The sequence below is a fragment of the Choloepus didactylus genome, chromosome 1 (genome assembly GCF_015220235.1).
Source record: "Choloepus didactylus isolate mChoDid1 chromosome 1, mChoDid1.pri, whole genome shotgun sequence".
NCBI classification, from domain to species: Eukaryota; Metazoa; Chordata; class Mammalia; order Pilosa; family Megalonychidae; genus Choloepus; species Choloepus didactylus.
Window position 1 is genome coordinate 244187450 of NC_051307.1, and position 25428 is coordinate 244212877.

Genomic DNA, 25428 nt, shown 5'->3' on the forward strand with positions numbered 1-25428 from the left:
CTGCTCTGGTTCCCTGCCTTATTCTTTACAGTAGTTTGTCACCCTCTGATGCCTATACCTTTTACCCATTTATCTTGTTAGAATCTGACTCTTCCTGCTGGGCTGTCAGCATCTTGATTGCAGAGATTTTCATCTGTTTTGGTGACCTCCACCCGACCCCCGATCCCATTCCTAGAACAGTAGAGCCGAGGAGAGGCTCAAAAAATATTAGTAAATGATTCTGTCTACAGCTCTGCCCAGGACTGGTGCTCCATAGAAACTTCTGACACACTGACTTCTACGTGGGGGAAACCGAGACAGAGCAAAAAAGGGATTTTAGTAGTTAATGTGCCATGTCAGGTGTCGACACACCTCATTTTAACCCTCACTCCAACCCATTCTATAGATGAGGAGACTGATGCTCAGAAATGACAGTGACCTTGGACAAGCCACTTAATGTCTTCAAGCCTCAGTTTCCCTATCATTTAATGAAAAGTGACAAGATGAATGGTTTTCTCACAAGACTTAGGAAGAAATGGGATAGCAGGTGAAAGTGCTATCCAAGGAAGTGTGGGAATAACCTCTCTTCCTGCCTGTCTCCCCTTTTCTTGGCTGCCCACCCCTCCCCGCCTGCCCAGGGCAGGGGCAGTGTTCCCTGCAGCCTCTGGGGCGAAGGGGCAGGTGTAAGTAGAGAGCTCTGTGGCTGGCCTGCTCCCTCTCCAGACTGGGTCTTAGGCTCCCAGTGCAGCTCTGCCCAAGAAACAGGGCCCCATTCCAGAGATTCCCATTTTACCTCTGCAACCCCGGAATTGTAGATCTTGCCAAGCATGGGACTGGATTAATTATGTGGATTCGATGAGAGCCACAATTTTATTCACGTGGGTCTGCATCAAGCACATCCCTTGATGCTAAATTCAAGTATGCGGCTATTACAGCAAAAGTCCTTTCTCCAAACGTCACCCCCTGCCCAACACCGTACCTCCAATGCCCACCTGAAGATAACCCTTTTGAAAAAGAGTTAATTAAAACAAAAAAAAAAAGAAAAAAATATGCAGAGCCCCCCTGAGGAGCTGGTGGAGAATGCAGGTGGTGTTGGGCTTCCTCACCTCGATGTTTGCTGATGTGCTCACAGACATAGGGGACTGGTGGTTTGAAGAACTTGCCCTTGGGAAGACTGTTGCTGCAAAGGAGAGACTAGGCCTCCCTATAATTGTGCCTAAGAGCCTCCTCCTGAATGCCTCTTTGTTGCTCAGATGTGGCCCTCTCTCTCTGGCTAAGCCAACTTGGCAGATGAAATCACTGCCCTCCCCACTATGTGGGATCAGACACCCAGGGGAGTGAATCTCCCTGGCAACGTGGAATATGACTCCCGGGGAGGAATGTAGACCTGGCATCATGGGACGGAGAACATCTTCTTGACCAAAAGGGGGATGTGAAAGGAAATGAAATAAGCTTCAGTGGCAGAGAGATTCCAAAAGGAGCCGAGAGGTCACTCTGGTGGGCACTCTTATGCACACTTTAGACAACCCTTTTTAGGTTCTAAAGAATTGGGGTAGCTGGTGGTGGATACCTGAAACTATCAAACTACAACCCAGAACCCATGAATCTTGAAGACAGTTGTATAAAAATGTAGCTTATGAGGGGTGACAATGTGATTGGGAAAGCCATATGGACCACACTCCCCTTTGTCCAGTGTATGGATGGATGAGTAGAAAAATGGGGGCAAAAAAAAAAAAAGGCACCCAGTGTTCTTTTTTACTGTAATTGTTCTTTTTCACTTCAATTTTTATTCTTATTACTTTTGTGTATGTGGTAATGAAAGTGTTCAAAAATCAATTTTGGTGATGAACGCATAACTATATAATGGTTCTGTGAGCAAGTGAATGTATACTTTGTATGACTGCATGGTATGTGACTATATCTCAATAAAAATGAATTAAAAAAAATAAAGAGCATTAAAAAAATAAAGAAATAACCTTTTTGACCCTAGGAGATTTTTTGATCCTTAAGAGATTTTCTCCTTATCAAGATGCAAATGCTTCTGAGAAAGGGGAACATCAAAGGCAGAGCCAACAACTTTGTTACAGGTTGGTTTTTTGGGTTAGGATTCTCCGCTCTGACTGTCTCAGACACCCCCTTTTTTGGCCTCTGTTCTCAGAATGAGTTGTCCAGTACTTGCTCGGCTTTATTGAGCCCCACCGCTAACAGACGACGGCTTAGTCAGCAGCCAACATTTTCACTGTAGCCAATATACCGGGTACACGCCAAACCTTAAGCACAGGATGACATTTTAATGATCACCGACCACATTTGTTAATTGCTAACATCCTAGTCACCCTGCAACACGTTCACCAGCATCACATATCTCAAGGGTAAGCTGATAACCTTGGATAACAGCTGACATCTCAGTTATCAGCTGATATAATCATCAGCAAACACTTTCCTGAATGGCTGACATCATCATCACCAGAGAAAGCATTAGTTTAAGATAACTCAGTGCATCTGACTTAGCAGCGGACACCTAAGACAGTGCTGCTCAAACTATCGGACGCATTTGAATTATCTGGGGACGTTGTCGAAACACAGATTCTGATTCTGCAGGTTGGGGAAGACCCACCAGTCTGTGTTTCTAGCAAGCTGCCGGGATATGCCGCTGGTACAACCCACTTCTGCAAAGCAAGGGTTGGTGTGGTCAGCAAATAGCTCAAAATCAACACAGTTGTCGGCTAAACTCTTGTTACCAGCTGACTTCTTAGTTATGACCACAACATAAGCTATCTGCAAACATCTGCATCACCAACCAACACTTCCTTATGTGCAAAACCAGCGGTGTGTGGGAGCCGGCTCACACAGGCTCAAGAGATGACTTATATTTTCAGGAAAATTTTGCAAGCTGGTTGTTAAACCGTCGATGACTTGAAATCAGACATGAAATGGGCCAATGCTACAAACCAGGGTGTGCTTTGTCCTTTTTTGTTGTTGTTTGGAGGGCTGTTTCATTGGCACACACTGGCTAACCCTCCCCTAGGCCAGTGCTAATTTCGGACAGAAAGGCCCTTGCAGGGGACGAGAGATTTTCTCTGCTTAGTATTTCTCTCTGGGAGGGAGGGAGGGAAGAGAAGTACAACTTACTTTCCCTGTGGACTTGACTCCCTTCCAGATGCAGAAGAAACAGATCAGCCAGACCAAAAGAAGGCAGAGGGCGAGATCCCACTTGAGAGAACCCAGGTGATCGATTCCCGAAGACAAGCTCAGCACGTTGCGCCTTCAAGCAAACACAGAGTGGAGAGGAGTCAGTGCAGGCCTGGGGCACGCAGACCTGGACAGGGGAGAACCTAGACCCAAAACCCAACAGGCTGGGGTTCAAATCCTGGCACAGGTGCTACATTTGCACAAGTTGCCCTGCCCTGCCCCACAAGCCTTGGGGTCCCCATCAATCTTGGGAAGCAACAAATACCCCTGTCACAGAGATGGGATGGATTCAGACTCCCGAGTTAGGCTCATTCAAGCCTGGTCTTGGACAAGTTAACCAACCCTTAAGCCTCAGTTTCCCCAACTGTAAAATGGGCACAGATTCTCTGTGTGACCTCAGCAGGCCCTTCTCCAGCCCTGCTGTGTGCCAAACACCAAGTTCAAATCTTGGCTATGCCATTTGACCCCTGATTTTGGGCAAATTGCCCAACCTCTCTGGAACTCAGTTTCGTCATCTACACAATGGGGATAACTACCCAACCCCAACATTCTCTCTTTCTCATCCCTGTTTCTACTCTGCAACTCTTATTAAAATCTAAGCTTCAAGAGAGCAGAGCGTTTGTTCTGTCCGGGGTTGTAGAACATCCACCTCTTTGCAGGGGCTTGCTGTGAGCAGAAAAATCCATGCAAAGTATTAAATACAGGCCCTGGGTAGTAGCAAGCACTCAATAAACCTTAGCAGTTGTTACCAGCATGTCATCGGGACTCGGGGCAGCAAGGGGCACTGAAGCCAAGAACACACCCATTGCCCAGGTCACCGATGCCCAGAGAAACTGTTCCCACTGTCCCATAGCTGAGCACAGGGACATCGGTCCTGCCCATGGGCCCACCTGGAGCGGGTGGGCTCCCAGCTCAAACCCAGGCCCACCCGACCCAAAGCCAGAGCTCTCTTGACTCCACCACACAGCCGCTCTTCACTGAAATAAGTCTTTTAAAGGTGATCAGAAGCTGCAGCAGCTTTAGAACCCAAAGCCCTGCCCCATTTGGCCTTCAGACCTCGGCACCTTCAGCGAAAGCCCTGGGACCTCAGGCTTCCTCGGGAATGAGCATCTTCAGCAGGAGCAGCTTTCCCATCTCCAGACCTCTGCACTTTCTGCCTGGAAAGCTCTCTTCTGCACCCTCTCCCATGACAGGGGTTTGGCCCTCATCATGCTTCAAGCTTGGAGAAGCCTCCCTGAGGTCCCCTCAAACTGCCACTGTAGGGCGGTGGCCCTGTCTGTCTTCTGGGCTGCCCTCGCTCACGTCCGAAGGTCACCCTCCGACCCAATGTCTGTCTGCCCTCCAGACCCCGAACTTCCCTCCCCAGAATAAAGCACATAGTAGGTGCTCAGTTAATGTGAGGCAATGCCCAGGCATAAGACAGCCTTTTCTTTTTTTCCTGAAAGACAAGTGGATTGAGAAGCTTAAAATCCCCAAGCCCTGATCCTGATCACACCAAGCCAAGGACCAGTTGATTCATATTTCTGGTGCCCACCGCTAACACAACGGCTCATTCTGCACACCCTGACAGCCATAGAGGCGAAAAGGAAGCAACCGAGTCACACACCTGCTTCCCCAGTCGCTGAGGGGACTCCCTTGGGAGGGTCTCGTGGCGCCAGGCAGCCACATTTGAAGGCACATTTTCTCTGAGCCAGCAACTCTGTGTCTAAGACTCTCCTGCAATTATACTTGCACGTGTGGCCGGAAACAAGGCGTCCACCCAAAGCTATTCATTGCAGCCTCGTTAAATGTGAAAGATTGGAAACCACCCAAATGTCCACCCACTGGGGCTCAGTGAACCATGCATGGGGCAAGCACACGATCAAATACTATTCAGCCAGAAGAAAGAACAGGAAAGGTCTCTGTGTTCTTTACAGAAAGGGGACAAAGCATGGCAAAGGAGAGTGCATTTGACATATTATCTATCCCATAAATAAAAGGAGGGACAGGAGAAGGACATTTGGCCTTGAAAACACAGGACATGCAAGAAACTGGTTCTAGCAACTGCCTCTGGGTTAGGGATGGGACATGGGGATGCAGGGCTGGAAGGGAGAAAGCCAAATTTTCATGAACATCTTTTTTTTTTATGTCACGTATTTAATCTTTATAAAAAATTTTTGAAATTAAAAAAAATGTCTTTAACAGGATACTGGGAATGGAACAAATGCATCCAATCGATCAGGGGCTGTCCTCACAGAGCCTCCTGCCGCAGGCCCAGGGCCAAAGTAAATGACATTCTTTTCCAAAGATATCTCAGGGACAAGCCACTGAGGCCTGAATGGGTCAGACGGGCCTGAACGTGAACGTGGATCCCGGCCGAGACTCTCCCTCACTCACCAAGCAGCAGGTAAGGATCCCTGCTGGGCCTTCCTCCCAAGGCTGATGGCTCCCACAGTGCAGGGAATGCTCTGTAAACTCTAAAGTGCTGTAACCCAAGGGAAGGCCACAGTCCCATGCTCATCAGAACCTCCTGAACACCCCAGGAGATGGCGGCACTAGTTGTCCCCAATCCAAACACCTCTCCCCGCTCCACGGCCACCACCCAGTCCACGCCTCTATGAGCAACCTCCTCTCTAGCCTCCCTGCCTCCATTTGGCTCCCTACAGTGTGCTCTTGTTACAGCTGCCAGAGGGAATCCGTCAAGACCCGAGTCCCTGTCCTCTGCTCACATCCCTCCCTCCCCAAGGCTCCCACCTCCCTGGCCTTCCAGGCCCGCCTGCACAGCCCCATCACTCTTTTTTATCTCACTGACAGGAGTGACAAAATTATCTGCAATTCAAACCCAGACCTTGAAAGAGAGACCAGGACAACAGGCATAAACTGCAAATATCACGGACCAGCCATGACGGGCAGTCGTCCCGTCTTGAACCTGATCCCTCGCCGCCCCCTTTACTTCCTCCCTTCAGCCACACAGGCCTCTGAGACGTTCTTGGAACAGGCTGAACGGGCTCCTGCCCCAGGCCCTTTGCACTGGCCGTTCCCTCGGCCACAGAGGACACGGCTCACTCGCTCCTTTCCTTCAAGCTCTGCTCGCTCCCCCAGGGCAGACGGGCTACTCTCCTTCTTCTGCCCCTGCTTTATATTTCTGCACAGTACTTTTTATCATTTGGCTTTCAATTTAATTTGTGTTACTGTTTTATGTCTGTCTCTCCTAATGATGTGGCAGGCACTGTCTGTCTTGTTTACTGCTGGATCCCTGATCAGTGCCCAATCAACATAAGATGAGTGAATTAATTGTACCCATTTGCTTGATGGGGAGACTGAGGCTCAGAGAGGTTCAGGAAGTCACCTGAAATCACCCAGATTTTTTTCTTTTTTTAAATCAATCTTGAACCTGGGCTCCTTTTTTTTTTCTCTTGCCACACTGGGGTCCGGCAACCCCTGTGCTGTCCTTCGTGAGGGTCTCGGGCCATCTCGGGCTTCCCCGTATCCCTCCCTCGGGAGGGACGGGATCCAGGGGTGAGCCGCATTCCTGTCCAAGAATAGTAATGATTCATTCCAGGGTGGGATCCAAAAAAGAATCGCCTGGATGTCTGTTTGGAGTCGGCCGCCCTGCTGCCGTCCGGCCGGCACTCAGAGATGTAAATACGTCCTCCGAGTGGGCCAAATCGTTTCCTTTTGACTGCGGTCCAGCCATTTATTAGCGCAGGCCAGGCCCCTGGAGACTGCTGGAGGCAACAATTATAAAAGCGCCCGGTTGAGGCGACCCCGGGGCCACTCGCAGCCTCCCCCTTCCGGCAGCTGCAGGGGAAGATTGGCTGAGCAGGGCTGTTTGCAAATATGACTCATTTCTTTGATTGTAATGAAGTCTAATGATACGTGCTGAGCTCCCAGGGGCAGGGGATGAAGGCTCGGTTCCAGCCTGATGGGGCGGTAGGGGGGTGGATTTGGCCATTTCTGGCCCCACCTGTCCTCCAAGCCTGTGCGATGGGGTTGGATGGGGGTCGATGGGTGTCGATGGGGACAGAAGTCGTGCCTCCTCATCACAGCAAGACTCGGTGTTTAATTATAAAGCCAGTGTGAAATGGCAGTCCCCGGGGTGCCAGCAGCTTCTCCTGGGGATCTGGAAAAGGGTGTGTTAGTTGCCAGATTTGGCTTTAAAGACCGGGTGGGGGTAGGGATGGGGATGGGGAATACAGGGTTACCTATGGGTAACCCAACAGTGGGGTCGCATCTCTGACCATGATCTTGGGCTAGTGAGGACCGGGTGATGTGTGGGGGTCGGAGCTAGGAGCTTTGCTATTCCGAGCTGGGCATGAAACCATGTGCCTGTCTCTTACCCTCTTGGGACCTTGCACCCCACAAGCAGTGACTGGGGACTCTGTCCTGAGATTGTCACTCTTAAGTTCATTAACACTCAAGCAAGGCTGTGAGGCACCAGCTCCAGTTTACAGAGGAGAACTGGCTCATGGGGTACAGCTGGGAAGCAGGGGAGCCTAAGAATCAAGCTGTGTCTCCCCACTTCTAAGGGACCTGCTGTTTCTCTGCTGGAAGGGGGTGGAGGGGGCTGGTGGGGACGACTGACAAGATCCTTCCCTGTCCAGAAGCCAGGGAACATGTCACGGCTCTTTTCTTAAAGGAAAGGATAGATCAGAGGTCTAAGTGCCTGGTGCAGGCAAAGGAAGTGAAAGGAAACATTGGTTGTTGCTGGGGTGGGCAGAGGCTGGGCATCGGAGCTGGGTTTTGACTCAAATGGCATCAAGACTGGTCTCCAACTTGGGGGACCAGCCAACGATGCGGCAATAACATCCCAGCATACATCGCAAAATGGAGCACCAGAGCTACAGTCTGTGGGTTTGGTGGCTATTTTCAGGCGAAATTGCATATGGTGAGTTTCACCCCAAAAGGAAACCAAATCCATGGATGCCTGAGCTCTCTGAGGCCCTGTACACAGTCGGTGCTTAATATACGTTCCAGCCCCTCTCTCCTACTGGTGTGTTCCCAGAGCAATTTCCGGAGCACATCACTTCCCTCCCCATATACTTTCCATGGCATCTCCTCCTATAGGCCAAAGCTCAAGCTTATCAGCCTAACATTTGAGGCCTTTATCACCTGGCCTCACTTCTTATCACTTCTGCATGTGCTGGCCAAACGTCTTACTGCTCCTAAACGTGCTTTTACAATGTCATGCCTCTGCATAGGGCTGTTCCTTTTGCCCAGAATGTCCTTCCCCTCTCCTTTTCGGGTAGTGCACTCCTACACATCCCTCAAAGCCCAGCTCATGTGGCCCACCCATTTGCAGATGGGGAAACAAGAGAGGGGTAGTAACTTGCTGCTCCAGGTTGCACAGCCAGGTGGAACTAATAAGAAGAACTGGCACTGGGTGAGCACTTATTTGTGCCAGGCAGTGTTGAAACACTTCCACTTAATCCTCTCTGGCAGGGCCAGATCACAGGGCAAGGAGAGCCACGAAGAGATCCTGAGCTAGGAAATGACACATTGGGATTCACATTTGATTAGAGATGCAAGGAGAAAGCAGAGAGAGCAGCAGGTGCCCATGGAAGTGATGATGGGAGCCCCTCCAGGGCAGGGCAGGGAAGTGGGGAGGGTATTCAGATTCTGGACATATGATGAAGGTAGAGCTGACAAGGCTTGTGAATCAGATGCGGGATGTGGGGTAGAAAGAAGAGCTTGGGGTGATTCCCTAGATATTTTCCCTACTTCAAGAGTCTCCACAAAGATGAAAGGAAACGACGTGACCAAGTTCCAAGCACAATGCTCGCGGGTGTCCGTTGGTCCACATTTGTTCTCTTTTACTGTTTCATGCCAAAGAGGATAGAATGTTCTGGAAGCCAGGAGGTCGGCTCGTGCCCCCTCCCCCTCCCACCCCTGTGGCATCCGTTCAAGTCCTCTTGCCCAGCTGTCTGGCTTTGGGCTCTGCTCACACAGGCGGCAGAACTGGTACTTCTGCCTAAGCCTGTTTTCTAGGCTCTTCCTCCGAGGACCCCGGCCCTCCCCAGGGCTCCAGAGAGCTGGCAAGTTATTTCTGGAAGTCCACGCAGCCCCATGAAGCTCTGCTAGAACCCAGGAGGGGCTGGCAGGGGCTAGCGCGGGAGGCAAGCACCAGGCGTGCAGCCAGCGCTCCCGGGACTCAGAAAGCCCAACTGCTTACGGAAGGGGCTTGGGAAGGTGCCTACGGAACCAGGAGATTTCCAAGGATAAACAACCGTCTGAGTGTCTTCCGTGCCAGGAGAGAATTTTGGAAGGCAGGAGCCCGAGACTCCCCAGGAGGGCCCTGTCTGGGGGGGTGGAGCTGGAGAGCCCCCAGTGCCTGGTCACGGGAGCTCCTTCTCCAAGAAAACCCAGGCTGTAGGTAACAAGGAGACGCACAAAAGCCACCAAGGCGGTGGCCCCTCTGCAACCTGGGGAGGGCCTTGTGGGCATTTGAGGAGGGACAATTCTTGGTCCCCAGTGTCAGCAGCCTCCCCAGCCATTAGGACACTTCCAGACCTTTCCAAATGCCCCTGGGCGGAGGCAGTTTGGCTCCTGCGAGGACATTGAATCATAACAACCCACAGCTCCTGAGCACCTACCAGGGGTATCAGGCTGGCCGTACACATGGCTTTGTACAGCTAGGCCTGTCCTGCAACTCCGAGAGAGTGGTGCTGGGGTAACTGCATGGACAGGGAGGATGCCGAGGCCCAGAAAGGAGAAGGCACTTGCCCACGTTAGAAGTGGCAGTCAAATTTGAACCCAGGCGGGCAAGTCCCTGCCCGAGGGAACGAGGCCCTGGCGGCCACTGATGGGCCACTGGCTGAGTCAAGCACTGGGCAGTGAGGCTTGTGCCAAGAATGCCAGGGTGGTGGCCTCAGGCCCCATTCAAGAGAGAAGAATGAAGGGCCAGGATGTCTTTGTCCCAATCCCTCTAGATGCCAGGCCCCTGGAAACTCTGCTCTCCAGAGGGTGGGGAGCTGAAGGGGTGACGAATGTGCTTTCAATTCTTTGTTTGCAAATGGAGAATATATATAAAGAGTTCCCTGCCCCTAGTCTAAGCAGCCCCAGGGACCCATGGGCATACACCGAAGGCCCAAATGTCACAACAGGGACAGGGACCATCCAAACGAGGGTGCCACGCCCCAGTGAGGGTAACGACCCCTTGCTTTGAAAACAGAGACTTTGAAAACAGACAAGGTCCACGTTAAAGATAATTAGGAACCACCAATGTGCTTTAGAGCCTCCCCTACCCCTGGTTCTCCACTTTCATGTGGGGCCTTTACTCAGTTATTTCCAGGGTTGAAGGGGCCACTGCTAAGTGATGAGCCCCAAATTTAAGAGCTCACGGAGAGCAGGGAAAGCGATGCATTAATATATTTTTGATGAGCAAACAAGCACAGTGTTAGAAGGACCTCAGCTTCCTATGAGCTCCCCAAACTTCAGACTTTCACATCCTGCCTTCATGCTGTTGGTTCTAAATGGTATAGCCCTGTAGAGTTATTGACTATATTGTGGTAAATTGTAAAAACACCCATAATTCTAATTCCCTAGTCCTCTCATAATGTAGCAGAGTCTATTTCCTCACCTCTTGAATCTGGGTTAGCATGTGACTTTTGCGAGCAGAAGTTCGAAAAGCACCTGCCACTGGGGCTTTCCCGTCTGCTGTTCCTGGAATGCTGAGCCGCCTGCAAACAAGCCCAGGCTAGCCTGCTGGGTGACGAGACCAGCTGCCCCTGATTCCCCAGCCAACAGCCAGCTGATCCCCAGAAGAGCTGTTCTGATGGCTTAAAACTCATTGCAAACAGATGAGGGAACTAGCAAAGACCAGAAGAACTTCCCAGCTGAGCTCGGTCCAAATTGCCAACCAGCAGACTCGAGAGTTAAATAAATAGTGGTTTAAAAGCCACTAAATTTGGGGATGGTTGTTATGCAGCAAAAGCTAACTGATACATATTTTTTACTCTAGTCACTCACCTTTTCACTTGAGTAACTACTTCTGAGTCACATAAGCATTTTTCTCTGTGCAATAGCAGGTTTGAGGTGCTAACTACATTTTTTTCCTAAAATACATTAAGAAAACTGTATCACTTTCTGATGACATTTCATCTAAAGGAACTGCAAGGACGTGTACCTGCCTTTGGACAACAATGCTTACAGTGATCCCATGGGGGTAGGAATGATTCATTCCTCTCATTTGACAGATAAAGAAACTGAGGCTCAGAGAAGGGGAGTGACTTGCCTAAGGTCAAACAGCAAGTCAATAGCAGAATCAGGATTGGATTCCAGGCCTGTCTGAGACCAAAGGCATAGATTTTCCTCCAAATTTCTACCCTCACCCCCAGCCCCCCAGGGACAGTGTCTCCCACATCCCTGGGGAGACTCTCTGACCCCACCCACACCCTCCCCACCTCCCTCGGCGAAGCCAGCCTTACTCCCAGAACTCGGTGACGGGGGAGGAGTAGTTGACGTGGGTGAGGGTGATCCATTCACTCCGGTTCTTGTGCATCGTGTCCTCCACGCAGAGGGGCGTGTTCCAGCTGTGGTTGCAGTGTGCCCATGGCAGCTCCGTCTGGAAGGAGTGGAACAGGTAGTACATGGCCCAGGCCAGGATGATGATGTAGTATATGTTCAGGAGGGACACGATCACGATGGAGGCATAGCCGATGCCTGCGGGTGTGGGCAAGCAAGATGAGCATCAGGAGTGGGCCAGACCCACCATGGCCACATTCTCAGCTGGAAGGCCACGGCATCCCAAGGCCAGAACCCCAAATGGGCTTTCAACAGTGGCCAGCAAATATTTACAGGATGAATGGATGACTGGGTAGATGGATAGGTGAAAGAAAGGATAGCTGGATGAATTGGATGGTTAGATAAACAGAAGGATGGATAGGAGGAGGGGTAGATAAATGGACGGTTAGATGGATGGATGAGTAGATGGATGGATGAGTGGATGGATGGTTGGCTGCTTGGATGGTTAGATGGATGGATGAGTGGATGGATGGTTGGCTACATGATGGTTAGATGGATGGATGAGTGGATGGATAGTTGGCTATATGATGGTTAGATGGATGGATGAGTGGATGGATGGTTGGCTACATGATGGTTAGATGGATGGATGAGTGGATGGATGGTTGGCTGCATGGATGGTTAGATGGATGGATGAGTGGATGGATGGCTGGATGCAAGGGTGGTTAGACAGATGGATGAGTGGGTGGATGGTTGGCTGCATGGATGGTTAGATGGATGGATGAGTGGATGGATGGCTGGATGCAAGGGTGGTTAGACAGATGGATGAGTGGGTGGATGGTTGGCTGCATGAAAGGTTAGATAGAAGGATGAGTGGATGGAGGGATGGTTGCATGGATGGTTAGATGGATGGATGCTTAGATGTTGGATTGATGGATGGTTATTGGATTTGTTGGATAGTTATATGGATGGTGGTTGGTTGGAAGGTTGAGTGGATGAATGGATGGATGAAAGAATGAGTAGATGGGTAGGTAAATGGACGGTTACATGATAGATGGAGGGATGGATGAGTGGACAGGTGGATGGCTGGCTGGATTTACATGGATAACTTAATGAGTAGACTCTCACATACCCTCATCCTGCCAATTAACTCATAACAGCAATTATTTTATAAGTGCAAACTATGTACCAGGCATGGGACTAAATGTTATAATAACAGCTACCATTAACTTGGTGCTTATTATGTGTTCAAAGCATTTTTAGATGGCTGCATCATTTTGTCTTCACAGCAACCCTATGAAGTACGCATATTCTTTCCATTTGACAGATGAAGAAACGGAAGCTCAAAGAGATTAAGTGACTTTCCCAATGTCACAAAGCCAGGAATTGGAGGACATGGGACTCAAACCTAGATAGGAAGACCCTAGAATGAGTGTTTATCTGATGTGCTGTACTGCTAAGCAGCTGGTAGCTTGATAATCCCTCAACAACCCAGAAAGTTGGGGACAGCTAGCACCATCTGAGCAGTTACTGAGTGCAAGGCACCTGCCCTGTCTCCTTTCTCCTTACTATTCAGCAGCAGCAGCCCCATCACAGGTATAACATACTGGCTGCTACCTGGTGTCAGGTAGAGGGCTAGGTGATGTGCATGAGGATTCAGCATGCCCAGCAATAGGGAATTTGCTGAGCTGACAGACACCAGGCCCTGGGCAGCCTCCGTCCCATACTCACCGGCGAACAAGGGGCAGATCTTTTCCCAACAGGTGATGCCGCCTTCAGAGGTGTACTGGCCAACAACCACCTCCAGGAAAAACACAGGGAGGCCGCCCCCAAACAGGAAAATGAAATATGGTATGAGAAAGGCACCTGCAGAGAGAGCACAGTGGGGCGAGGGTCAGCTGCAGCCGTCACTGGGGGTGATGTTTTGGAGGACCATGGCCAACGGTATCAGAGTGAAGTGAGGGATAAAGGCCAAACTCTTGGACCTGGGTGAAATACCCTCCAGGCCCTGTCCACCTGTCATCACTTTCCCGGTGCACCCAGCCTCTGAGCCTGGTCCCAAGCTGTGCCCATGGCCTTATGTTTTAAAAGATTCTTCACCCTATCTTTTTTGCTGGATACATTTTCCTTACAGCTCCACTCATGGGGGAGAAATGGAGCTTGCTTCTGAATTGCATTTGGTTAAAGTCAGAAAATTCAAAAGCAAATGTGAAGCAGGGTATCAAGTAAAGAACATTCGGAAGGCACATGTGATGGGGCTGTGAAGGCCGGAGGTTTGGGAAACTTGGGCCTCTTCAGAGAAGACAAACTGGAGGATCAGAGAGGGTGAGGAACCAGCTCAAAGTAACACAGGAAATCCCTGGCAGAACGCCACCCTGACTCCCAGGCAATGCTTACCTCCTGTCCCTGAGGTGAGGTGGGGTAGGGACAGGCCAGGCTGACCCAGTGGGGGCCAGGGTGGAGATCCGAGAAAGCCGGGCACACCCACGTCCCAATGCCACCCTCTATCTCCCCTCCCGCACTTGGTTCTGGAGGTGCAACCCTGCGGCCCGGTCCAGGCTCACCTCCACCATTTTTGTAGCAGAGGTACGGGAACCGCCAGACGTTGCCCAAACCGATGAAACCGCCAGCCACCGACAGCACAAAGTCGATCCTGCTGGCCCACTTCTCCCTCTGCGGCGGCTTCCCGTCGGCCTCGTCCTCGGGCCGTGTGCCCGGACTCTTCCCTGGCGAGGGCTTCAGGATGTCTTTGTGGAAATCTTTCAGGCACTGCAGCTTCTCCTTGGTGGCCATCTCCTCGTTCTCTGTAGGGAACAAAACAGAAGCTGACTGCGGTCGATAAGCCAGGGGGGCTGGCTCCGTGCTGCCCAGGCCGGTGGCCGGGGGGGCCTGGCGTCCCCAGGAGTGTCCACTGCTCTGAAACAACGTCCTGAGTCATCCAGCACCCCTGCAGGAGGGGCTCAGGGAGCTCGCAATTCAGGCTGGGGGTATTGGGGACACAGGGAACCCACAGAACCAACAGGTTCCCTTCCCAGGGCACCTGCTGTGGGGGGGGGGCATGTCTGATGCCCCTGAATGTCACACTCCAGCCCCCAGACCAGGCATCACCTTTCACACAATACAGCAAACCAGAGGTGTGTCCAAATAACAGCCTACCTGTGATTTTCTAGAAATTACCAGATACTGTTAGCTACTTTCAGATTTGCATAGAAAAGGATCCTTCTCATCTCACCTATGCCTCAGCACAGTGCCTGGCCCACAGTGGGCCCTAACTCCTATTTGTTTAAAGCATGAATACATTTACATGAGTTAGGGACGAGATCACAGGTGGAATGGAAATGCTATCTGAAAATGGGGCTTCTGTCAAAGTATGGAAAGTGGACATTCATGAAATATATTTGCAATGTATTCACCAGTCGCATCTCTGTAGCTGTAAAAAGGAAGGGATATGCACTGCAGGGGTGCTGGGGATCTCCACGTGTCCACTCTCTTCTCCATTATCCTCCAGCTAGCTCGGGAAGCGGAGGCTCATCCCCATCCAGCATTACCCAAGGTCCTTTGCCCTTTAGCCAACCCCAGAGAAGGCTGGAGAGTGAAGAGAGAGGATGAGGTGTTTCTTCCTGGCCTCCCCCTGTGTGTCTGTCGGTGGGGGTAGACCTTCAGGCCACGACCCCAGGCCTCTCTCCAGATTCTGTTAAAAGCTCCTTCTACTTGCACCTCCTTCAGGCCTGTGCTGGTATGGAGCTGTTATGTACCCCAGAAAAGGCCATGTTCTTTTAATCCATTCCTGTGGGTGCAGACCTATTGTAGGTGGGACCTTATAGTTAGGCTATTTCAACTGAAATGTGCCCCAGCCCATTCAAGGTGGGTCTTCATCCTTTACTGAAGTCCTTTATGAGAGGACAAAAGGCAGAGACATTTAGAGAGAGCTTAGAGAAAGAGAGAAATGCCGCAGAGATGCTAAGAGAGAACCCACAGACACTCTGAGAGAAAGCAACGAAATCCAGGAGTGAAGGACCAGCAGACACCAGCCGTGTGCCTTGCCATCTGACAAAGGAAGCCCGGATGCCAACAGCCTTTCTTCAGAGAAGGTATCCTCTTGTTGATGCCTTAATTTGGACAATTCCACAGCCTTAGAATTGTAACTTATAACTTAATAAATCTCTATTGTTAAAAGTCAATCCATTTCTGGTATACTGCATTCCAGCAGCTTTAGCAAACCAAAACAAAGCCTGTGGGTGCTAACAGCTCCCCATGGCCATGAAAGAGATGGGTTGCAGGGAAACAGAGCTCTGGGCCTACCCTACCCTTCTCTCGGACCCCGATTTCCCCACCTGCAAAAAAAAAACAGATGTGACCCCACAAGCTGCAGGGCTCACAGACGAGCCACCTGGGATCCAAATCGGTGGCCAACACTGATTTATCAGGAGATTTCAGAGGAAAGTCCAGATTTCTCGGTTCTCTGGAAAAATCGGAAGGTCTGGCAACACTGGGCTCATCCTTTCTTGTGGTGATCACTGGCTGGAACCAACGCAGCTGTCCCTTCTCCCAGCCACCCTTGCACCAGCTACCAGCCCTCACCTGCCTGGCTCCAGGGGGCTTCTGAGTTTGTCTTTTCTTCAAAGCACTTACCACTACCTGAAACAATGTTCCTTGTTTCCTTGTTAATGGTGTCTTTCTCGATTAGCACCGAGGCTCTGTGACAGCAAGACCTTGTGTATCTTATTCTTTGCTGTGTCAGAAGAATTTCTGCCTCAAGACCTTAAAATCAACTTGTACCAGAATTTCCAGTCTGCCAGCTTCTCTTCCTAAGGGACTGTAACATCCACCACCTTTGCCAGAATTTCCAACCTGCCGCCTGCCCTACAGGATTTGGACGTGCCAGCCCCTACCATCAGACGAGCTGATTTCTTGTAAAATAAATCTCCTTATATATATACATACATGCATACACACACACACACACACACACACACAAACATGCATATCCTGTTGGTTTTGTTTCTCTGGACACCCCTGACCGATACAGTTTTTGGTTCCACACAGTAGTTCATGTCAGGCGAGAACAGTTGTTCACAGAGTAGACTCCACAAGCAGGCAGAGCTAAGTTCAAATCAGGCTTTGCCATGTCCCCACAGGGTGGCTCGCGCCACCACGACACCTCAGACCCTCGCTCTCCTGGCTGCCCGTTGCATTTTGTGATGCTTCAACAAGGAGATAACTGCTTAGCACGAGGGCCTGGTGTGAGGAGGGGTGCTTGCTCCCCAGCTCCTTGCTGAGGGTCATTCCCTGCCCTTCTCCTGGATGAGGGGCCCAGCACACAGTCAGGTTGGGGACGGGTGGATGGGGCAGGGTGTTGGTCAGGCCCCAGCAGCCAGGACCCTGTGGGGTGACCTCAAGAACAGAGACACAAAAGCATTGCAACCAAAACTCCCGGCATGTCCTTCCTCCCCCTGGCTCGGGGTGGGAACCCCGATTGTTTCGCTATCTGGCGGTGAGCAGACCAAGAAAAGGTTTCCTGGAGCCGCCGGGCAGCTCCCGAGACTTTCCTCTGTCTGCTGGAGAGCAGACGAGCGGCGGCCGCCCCGCGTTGGCATCCGCCAAGCCTTTCTTTGCCCTGCTCCCTTGGGGGGTAGGCGCGGGCTGCGGCCGGGCGTATGGTGACTGTAAAAATAGCCCCAGCGAACATTGTTCCAGCACCAGTGCGTGCGGCCCCCGATGGTTATCTGAGCAGCCCATTGTGGGCTGGCTCGGTGGGAGCATAATTGGAGGATGTGAGACTCGACTCCCTCCTAATGAAGATGTTTTCCAGGGAATGACCCCCAGAGCCTCCTCATCTAGAAGGGCCAGTTCCGCTCTGTCGGACTCAGCCTGGATCTCAGAGCTGGAAGGGACTGGCCAGCTTCTGCTCACGTCCGCTGGCTCAAGGGGGCTCGCTGGCTTACAGCTGTGACCCACTAAAGCCCTGACTCTGTCCTCGGGGACCCCAGACACATCTGCCACAAGGGCAGGCAGAGAATCCTCCAGAAACTTGGGGGGGGGGGGCAGTGACTGGGGATCCGTGAGACTGCTTTGCTCCAAGCTCTCTCTGGTTTCTTCCAAAACGAGGCCTCCAGCCCCCTCTACGTTGGGGCCACCTCTTCTGGTTGGACCCCATCTTTCTGACTCCTGTGGTTGAGCCAGGATGGGGTGGGGGGAGTTGGGAACAGGACAGCACAGGGGCCCGTCATGTCCCCATGTCACCGCCACCTCTCCAACTTGTGGCTGTGGCAATGCCAGGCCCACTTGCCCTTTGAGAATGCACAGCTAACAACCCTCCTCTGTCTGTCCCCACCGGGGTTGCTGCCTGTGGTTTCACCCAACCCTCAGATTCATGCCCACCCTGATGAGGTCAGATGAGGTCAGATGCAAACGCAGGTGTCCCCCCAAACCCCTCTAGGGCCCGTGGGCCCCTTCTAAGTCCCTCTGGGGCACGTCACCAACTCAGCACCTGTAAAAGCCCATTCCGGCAAGATCTGCCGATTCTACCTCTGCATCTTAACTTCCACCCACAGCCCTCCGTCGCCGTGGCAACCACCAGGCTGCAGACCCTGACAACTCTGGCACGGGCATCTGCGGCAGCCTCCTCATGGGTGTCCCCACTGCCACTCTGCACCCCTTACTTCCCTCCCCCGCCATCCCCTGCACCCAGGCTATTCTCAACACGGCAGCCGAAGGGAACTCAGCAAAGCATCAATCAGCCTACAATGCCTTCCCACCCCAAACCCTCCAATTACAACCAGAGGAAAACACAAGCTCCTCGCCAAGGCCTGTAGGGATCCTCAGGCCCGTTACCCTACCCACCCACCCCACGATGCTCTTTCTCCTTGGGCCAGAGGACATGGGACCTGCTTTAGTCCCTGCCATTCCTCGGGCCTCTTGCTTCTGCACCAGACCTCCACTTAGAAAGGCCTCCAGCTCCCTGCCCGGCTGCTTTGGGTTCTCTGGTCCCTGGAGGAATTCAAGGGTGTGAGCCCTGGCTGAGAAGCCGAGAGCCACTTCCTGGCTGGGTGACCTCAGGCAGGCAACTCAGCCTCTCTGGGCCTCAGTGTCTGTAAAATGGGGATAATCGTGCCCACCTCACAGGGAGGTTGTAAGCATTAAATGAGGGAGGTGCCTAGAAAGCGCTTAGCAGTTTTTGGCCCATGGACGGTACTCTATAAATAGTAGCTGATACTATTATTTTTGTTGTTAATGCTACAGTTTTTCCCAGGTCCACCCCTGACCTTGGGATCTGTGAGATCAGCAAGGCCCAGAGACACAAAGGACTCTCCTGCGGTCACTCAGCTTGACAACTGATGTTGAACCCAAACCGCTGGCTTCTGCTGAAATACCCATCATTTCTGTCTCCCCAGACTGACCTCAGACACCACGTTCCCTGGAATATCTCTATCCATCTCTGTACACTAGCAATTAGATCTGCTAATTCTCTCCTGTCGGCCCCCCACAACCCACTGCCCTGTGGTGCAGTAAGTGCCTAGGAACAAGTCCCCTTGCACGTGCATTCGAGCGGCCTGCTTCCCTGCTGTCCGCTGACGAGAGACTGAGCTGTTTTCCTTGGCTCCGAGCCCAGGGTGATTTTGTAGCGGCCGAGATACATAATTCCCCATTTTAAGAGCTTCCTTTTGGTTATTACAGCTACACAAGATTAGAATCAGCTCCAATAAAGCAGCTCCCTCCTTGCCCAGCTGAACATGGCTTTGTCTCTCTTTCAGGGGTTGCAGCCAGAGCCAGCCATGCCTGAAGACCGCCTTATATCACTTGTTCAGTGTTGGCACATATGTAGACAGATTCAACCCAATTCCAGAAACACCATGGATTTAAAAGACATTCCTTTGCTCTCTGCATTTTAGAACTACCAGATTTTTGAGAATTTACTCTGTGTGGAGCTATTTATAGATACAGTTTCTCATTTTCTCCTCTACAAACTTATGGAAGAGATTTGCAGTCCTGTTTTACAGATGAGGGAAGTTGTGGCTCAGGTCGGGGAGTGAGTGGCCTGCATGAGGCTGCACAATTGGGAAGGAGGACATGGAACTAGAATTCTAATGCTGGAAGGCACTTATGTCTAAGCTACCAGGGTGGAAGAAAGCTTAGAGGTGAGCAACTTCTCTGCACCATTTGCAGGTGGGGAAGCTGAAGTGCAGTGGGGAAAGAAAAGCAGAGGGTTCAGAGTCAGTGGCAGAGCAGGACTGGGAACAACCAGGCAAGCAACTGCCTCCTGATGCTCTTCCACCCTGTGTCCATCAGGTACCCGGACAACAGCCAGTTGACCTCAAACTGAGGTACAGATGCTGCCGTGGTTACCTCCACCCAGCATTTGCACTTCAGCCCCATGCTTTGGGGAAACCAAGTTCTTGCCTTTTTCTCCTGCACAAGCTGCCCAGAGGCTCTGCTCCAGCGCTCTAGCCTACCTCGCCTTCCTGCTGCAGACCTGGAACCTGCTGCAGACCTGGAATCTTTCCAAGTAAACAATCAGTGTCTGACACGTCTCTCCCTGCTATCAAGAACAATGATTTAATTCTCTTATTGTCATTGACTTAGCCATTCATGAACGTCTACCATTTTTTTTTTCCCCAAGAGGGCAAGTACTTTGTCCTTTTCCTCTCTGGAATGGTTCCCTCACCCTAAAAGTCCCTAGCACATAGCTGGCCTCTAAGAAAGATTTCCGGACCCGAGCCCATAGTTTATTGTTTCTCAGCAAACCTCTGGGAGTGCTGTTGTCCTGTGGGTTGGGCAAGCAGCAACCAGAATCCCAGAACTTGAAGGAGGTTGGGAGGCCGAGACCTGGATGACAGACCCATTTTACAGGGGGGAAACTGAGGCCTGAATAGCCCTCAGCCTGTTGGGCTTGCTACAGAAGTGAGCAAATGGCCAGACTCCTTACCTTGCCCATATCACAGCAGGGGTCAATCCTCCCTCTCGCTCTGAATGAGGCCACAACTAAACTGTGTGACCCTGAGCAGGTGGCAACCTCTCTGAGACTCAGTTTCCACATTGGCAAAAAACGGAGATTTAAAGTAATACTCACCTCCTGGGGACTAAACAGGATGATGCCTGTAAAATGTTCAGCATGAGGCCTGGTACATGCTATGTGATGAAAAATATGAGCTCCTATTGAAGAAAATAGCTGACTGCACCAGGATTTCATCAGACTATATGCCAGACATTGAATCCTAATTGTTTTAAAAAGAAAAGCAAGCAAGTAAGCTGCATTTATTGAGCACTTACTGTGTGCTAGTCACTAGTCCAGCACTTGCACGCATTTTCTTAGTTTATCTCCTGAGTGGGTGCTGTCACCAAGCCCATTGTGCTGACAAAGAAAGTGAGCTGCTAAGAGGTGACGTCACTTGCCTGGGGTCACACAGCCCGTAAAAGGCCACTTGAGATGCGGCTGGCTCCCAGGTCTGCCTTGGCCCCTACAGTCCATGTCTCAACCCACTAGGTTCTCTCGGGTCACTTGCTTTGCAAAGGTAAATAGGGTCTGGCTCCTTTAAGAAGCTAAGTGTAAGCGGTAGGACAGGGCTGTCAAATTAGGGAACTGAAGAGGGGAAACAGGGAAGTGAGGGGCCACGTGACAGTTCAGAGTTCAGTCGGATGGATGGGGCCTCGGGCCCCCTCACCCCCACCCCGGGGGAGCAATCAGCGTCCTGGGCCATGATATCGGCTGAGCAAGGGGCTCCTTCGGGCACTGTCTCCACAGATTCCCAGGCGAGCCACAGACTCGGTGAGAAGGAGTGCGGGATGGATTAGTAATGTCTGCCCCACGCAGGCAGATTGCTTACCAGCACCCCTGGCCTAGGAAAGTGGTATTAATAATTAAGTACTCCCCAAAACCCCCACAAAAAAAACAGAAATCATAAGTTGCATTAAAAGTATTATTTCACACTTTAGGATAGCTGTTCTCGAAAAGAAAGAGGTTAATCAAAGGAAGGCTTTTTTCCTTCCCCATAAAAAAGTACACCTTTAAAATAACTTGAACATTTGATTGAATCATGTGTTCTGGACCTTTCTGCCTTGGTTATCTATTCCGGAGGAAAGGCTAACTCAAGCATGACAGGAGAGCAAAGGGGAGAAGGGGAGAGGCCACAGGGAGGAGTATGGACTGTGGCAAATAGGGCTCCCCAGGCCCCCCCAAAACGGGTGGCTGCTCCTCAGCTCCAGCTACTGCAGCTGCCCTTTGGGACAGGGGTCCACTAGGACCACAGCCTCCAATTTCTCAAGAGATGTTAAAACCTGGTTTGTCTGTGCACACACTTTTTCCAGTTTCTAAAACTCTGTGTGGGCCAAACACACACATAATGCGGGGCTTGTTTGCCCCAGGTGACATAAGATGGCCGCAGAGGACAGCAGAAAAGACTCCCAGCCCCGACTGCTTCTCCCAGTGAGGTCATCCAGGAAACTCAACATTGTTTTGCCCAGAACAAAGACCAAACAATGAGCAGCAGTATTTGCTGCTAGTGAAAGTGAATTCTGTTGGGGGCATTGTCTGCAGGATAACCTCTAGGGGAGTTGGGCTCAGGGTCGGCAAGCAATGGCCTCCCCTCTGCTTATCTGACTATAGCCCTGAGCCAACAACTTCCCCTTACCCCATTCAAAGAGCGCAGCACCTTCCCACAGAAACCTCACCCCATCTCCACTGAAAGCCCCTTGCCTGGCGCCTGGGAAGCCCTCCCATAATCTCCCTCTTCTACAGGTCAGGAAACTTGAAAGTCAGAAAAGAAACAGATCTTGCCCTAAGTCACACAGAAGGGAGGCAGTGGATCAGAATTTGCATCCAGGGCCCAACTCCATTCTACTGGGACCACCCCACGGGTAAAATGACCTGCTTAGACCTCCCCCCTATGTGGGAACTGACTCCCACGGGTGTAAATCTCCCTGGCAACGCAGGATATGACTCCCGGGGATGAATCTGGACCCGGCATTGTGGGATTGAAACATTTTGAGAGATTTCAAATAGAGGCGAGAGGTCACTCTGGTGGACACTCTTATGCACTATATAGATAACAATTTTTAGGTTTTAATATACTGGAATAGCTAGAAGTAAATACCTGAAACTACCAAACTCCAACCCAGTAACCTTGAGTCTTGAAGACGATTGTATATAACAATGTGGATTACAAGGGGTGACAGTGTGATTGTGAAAACCTTGTGGATTGCACTCCCCTTATCTAGTGTATGGATGGATGAGTAAAAAAATGGGGACAAAAACTGTATGAAAAATAGGGTGGGGGGGTGATTTGGGTGTTCTTTTTTACTTTCATTTTTTATTCTTATTCTGATTCTTTCTGGTGTAAGGAAAATGTTCAAAAATAGATTGTGGTGATGAAGCACAACTACAGGATGGTACTGTGAACAGTTGATTGTACACCATGGATGACTGTATGGTATGTAAATATATCTCAATAAAACTGAAAAAAAAAAAAATGACCTGCTTAGAGAACTGCCAGAGCAGGTAGTACAGTAGTTCCAGGACTTTTATTTTGCGGTTTGAAGAACAAAAAGTAGGTTAAAGTGAACAGGTTTTGCAAAGAACTGGCTTCTGGGACAATGGGGGGTGGTGGTGGGCAGGCTGTGGACCCCATCTTCAGCCACCTTGTCATTTGTCATTTTCCCCTTGCAAAATGTTTGCAGGTAAAACAAATGCAAGGTCTGGGGACTGGGACCAAATAGTTTTTTTTCCTCTCCTGGGAGGCAGCAGGACCTGACGCAAAAGCTCCTGATAACAACGGTGGGGGGTGGGTAGGGAGGGGTGCGCCGGAAATGAAAACAAGAGGCAGGAGGACACAGACACACAAACTGCGGACACCCTGGAAGGGCAAGCAGGCACAAACGCAGGCTCCCTGTGGCAGGAGCGGGCCCAGTCAAGGACAGATGGGTGGAGGGTGAAACAGCCGGGCACTGACCCCCTGAAGTGAAGCGAGCTGGGGTGGGGGGGACATCCCAAAGCCCAAACAGAGGTCCTCCAAGGCCTTTCCTGAGCAGCCCGTGGTGTCAGGCGAAAGGACACTGAGCTTGTTCCTGCATTGCTGGGTCACGCGGGCAATCACTTCCCCATTCTGCATGTCAGCCGGCGGGGGGTAAAATGGCAGCAAGGGTAAGCACGGCAAGCAGGGCCTGCACAACAGATAGCAAGTGACAACCTGCCCTACTATGTGCCTGCCATTGCCCCAGGAACTGAGGACCTGGAAGTGAGCCCTAAGGAGTGGACATTCCAGAAGGGAAAGCAGACACTAAATACATAAATGAATAAATACTCCCGACCTTGACAGGCAGGTAGAAGACAACAAAGCAGGATGATGTGAAAGTGGGGGGAGGGAGGGACGGGGGTTCCTTCAGCCTGGGAAGGCAGGGAGGGCTCTCTGAGGAGGTGACATTTCCTAAGAGCAGATGCCTACTGAGGATTGTCTGTGGCCGGGCACTCTACTGAGCCCTTCCCATGTCCCAGCTTGTTTACACCTCACAGCAGCCTGGAAGACGCCCAGAGAGGCAAAGTTACCTGCCCAAGGTCACACAGCTAGGATTCGAGCACAGAGCATCGACTCCAAGATGCGTGCTTTCAACTGCACTGAAACTGAGATCTGTATGGTGGAGATCTGGAGGAATGGGGTTCTAAAGACAGGGGACAGCATGGACAAAGAGGATTGTGCCAAGTGTGTTAAAAGAACAGAGAGAAGGCCAGTGTAGGACAGAGAGCAAGGGGAAATGGGATGCAGGCTGGAGCTGGAGCCTTGAAAGCCATGCTCAGAAGCCTGGATATTATCCCAAGAGTGGCGGGAGCCCCTTGGAGAGTTTTATACTGCACCAAGTGGGGACTCAACCCTAACTGCTAAAGCCCCTGGCTTGTCAGACACTGCCTGACCAGCCCCTCCTTCCCACCCTGGGAGGGGATTCCAGGGCTGCAACTTTCTGATGAGGGAGCCAAGCCCACAGAGAGCTGGAGTCTGTAACCCCAAGGCCTGGGAGCGACTCAGCTTCCTCAACATGAGCTGGGTACCTCTGGGATGGGCTGCCTTTTTTTTTTTGTTTGCAACTAGGGACCTCACAGCCAAGGATGGGTGGCTGGAATTCCTTCCCCTTGGCCAAGGACTGATAACACTGTGGTGACACAGAGGAAAAAATTTTTCCCTGCGTCAAACCTAGATCCCCCTTACCCCCTGCCCTCTTCCCCTCCCCGCTGCCCGTGGGTGAAGCCCACAGCTTTGGAAAGAACACGGTCACCCTTCCAAGCTGGGACAAGTGGCTTCCCGGCCCCGAGCCAACACCTGCTCACCTGGGGCAATACTCCCTCCAGGGAGGCCCCGAGTGGCATCTGACTCCGTCAGCACACATTAATTGAGCACCTACTGTATGTCAGGCCAGGGACACCACAGGGAACACAGAAGTCACCTTCCTGCCCTGGCAGTGATAACTGCCCAGCTCAGTTTTTTTTGTTTTTTTTTTTTTTAAACATTCTATAAGTTCAAAGGAAGGTCAGGAGTTATGTTGCTGGGCAAACAAGACAGGCTTCAAGGAAGAGGCACCTTACACCGTCCGAGCTGGGCCTCACAGCCAGGTTGGAATAAGATGCGTGCAGGAAGGAGACGTTCCAGGGGACAAGAACAGTTAAACCTCACAGATGCTATCTGAGGGGTTCGGACCCCAAACACCGCTTGGTAAATTTCCAGCATGTGGCATCAGCAAAGCCTAGCTCCAGAAGGAGAAAGTGGAGGGAGCAGAGCTGCCACGGGGTCCTCCGTGGGCGTGCATCTGAGAACACATGGCAGGGTTCAGAATTAG

General features: G+C 51.3%; 1 protein-coding gene across 3 annotated transcripts in view; it reads right to left on the reverse strand.

The window, feature by feature from the left end:
• Positions 1 to 25428, reverse strand: part of SLC6A6 (solute carrier family 6 member 6) — an 83728-nt gene that overhangs the window by 27932 nt on the left and 30368 nt on the right. For 2 of the 3 annotated variants that reach the window (XM_037802613.1, XM_037802616.1), the window contains exons 3-6: positions 14175 to 14414; positions 13342 to 13476; positions 11577 to 11811; positions 3112 to 3244 (exon numbers count right to left, since the gene is read on the reverse strand). In XM_037802613.1, the coding sequence (XP_037658541.1) occupies positions 3112 to 3244; positions 11577 to 11811; positions 13342 to 13476; positions 14175 to 14403 (732 nt within the window). In that variant the 5' untranslated portion in view covers positions 14404 to 14414. Of the gene's footprint in view, positions 1 to 3111; positions 3245 to 11576; positions 11812 to 13341; positions 13477 to 14174; positions 14415 to 25428 lie in introns of those variants that run through there. The other variant, XM_037802620.1, reaches the window with a different exon arrangement.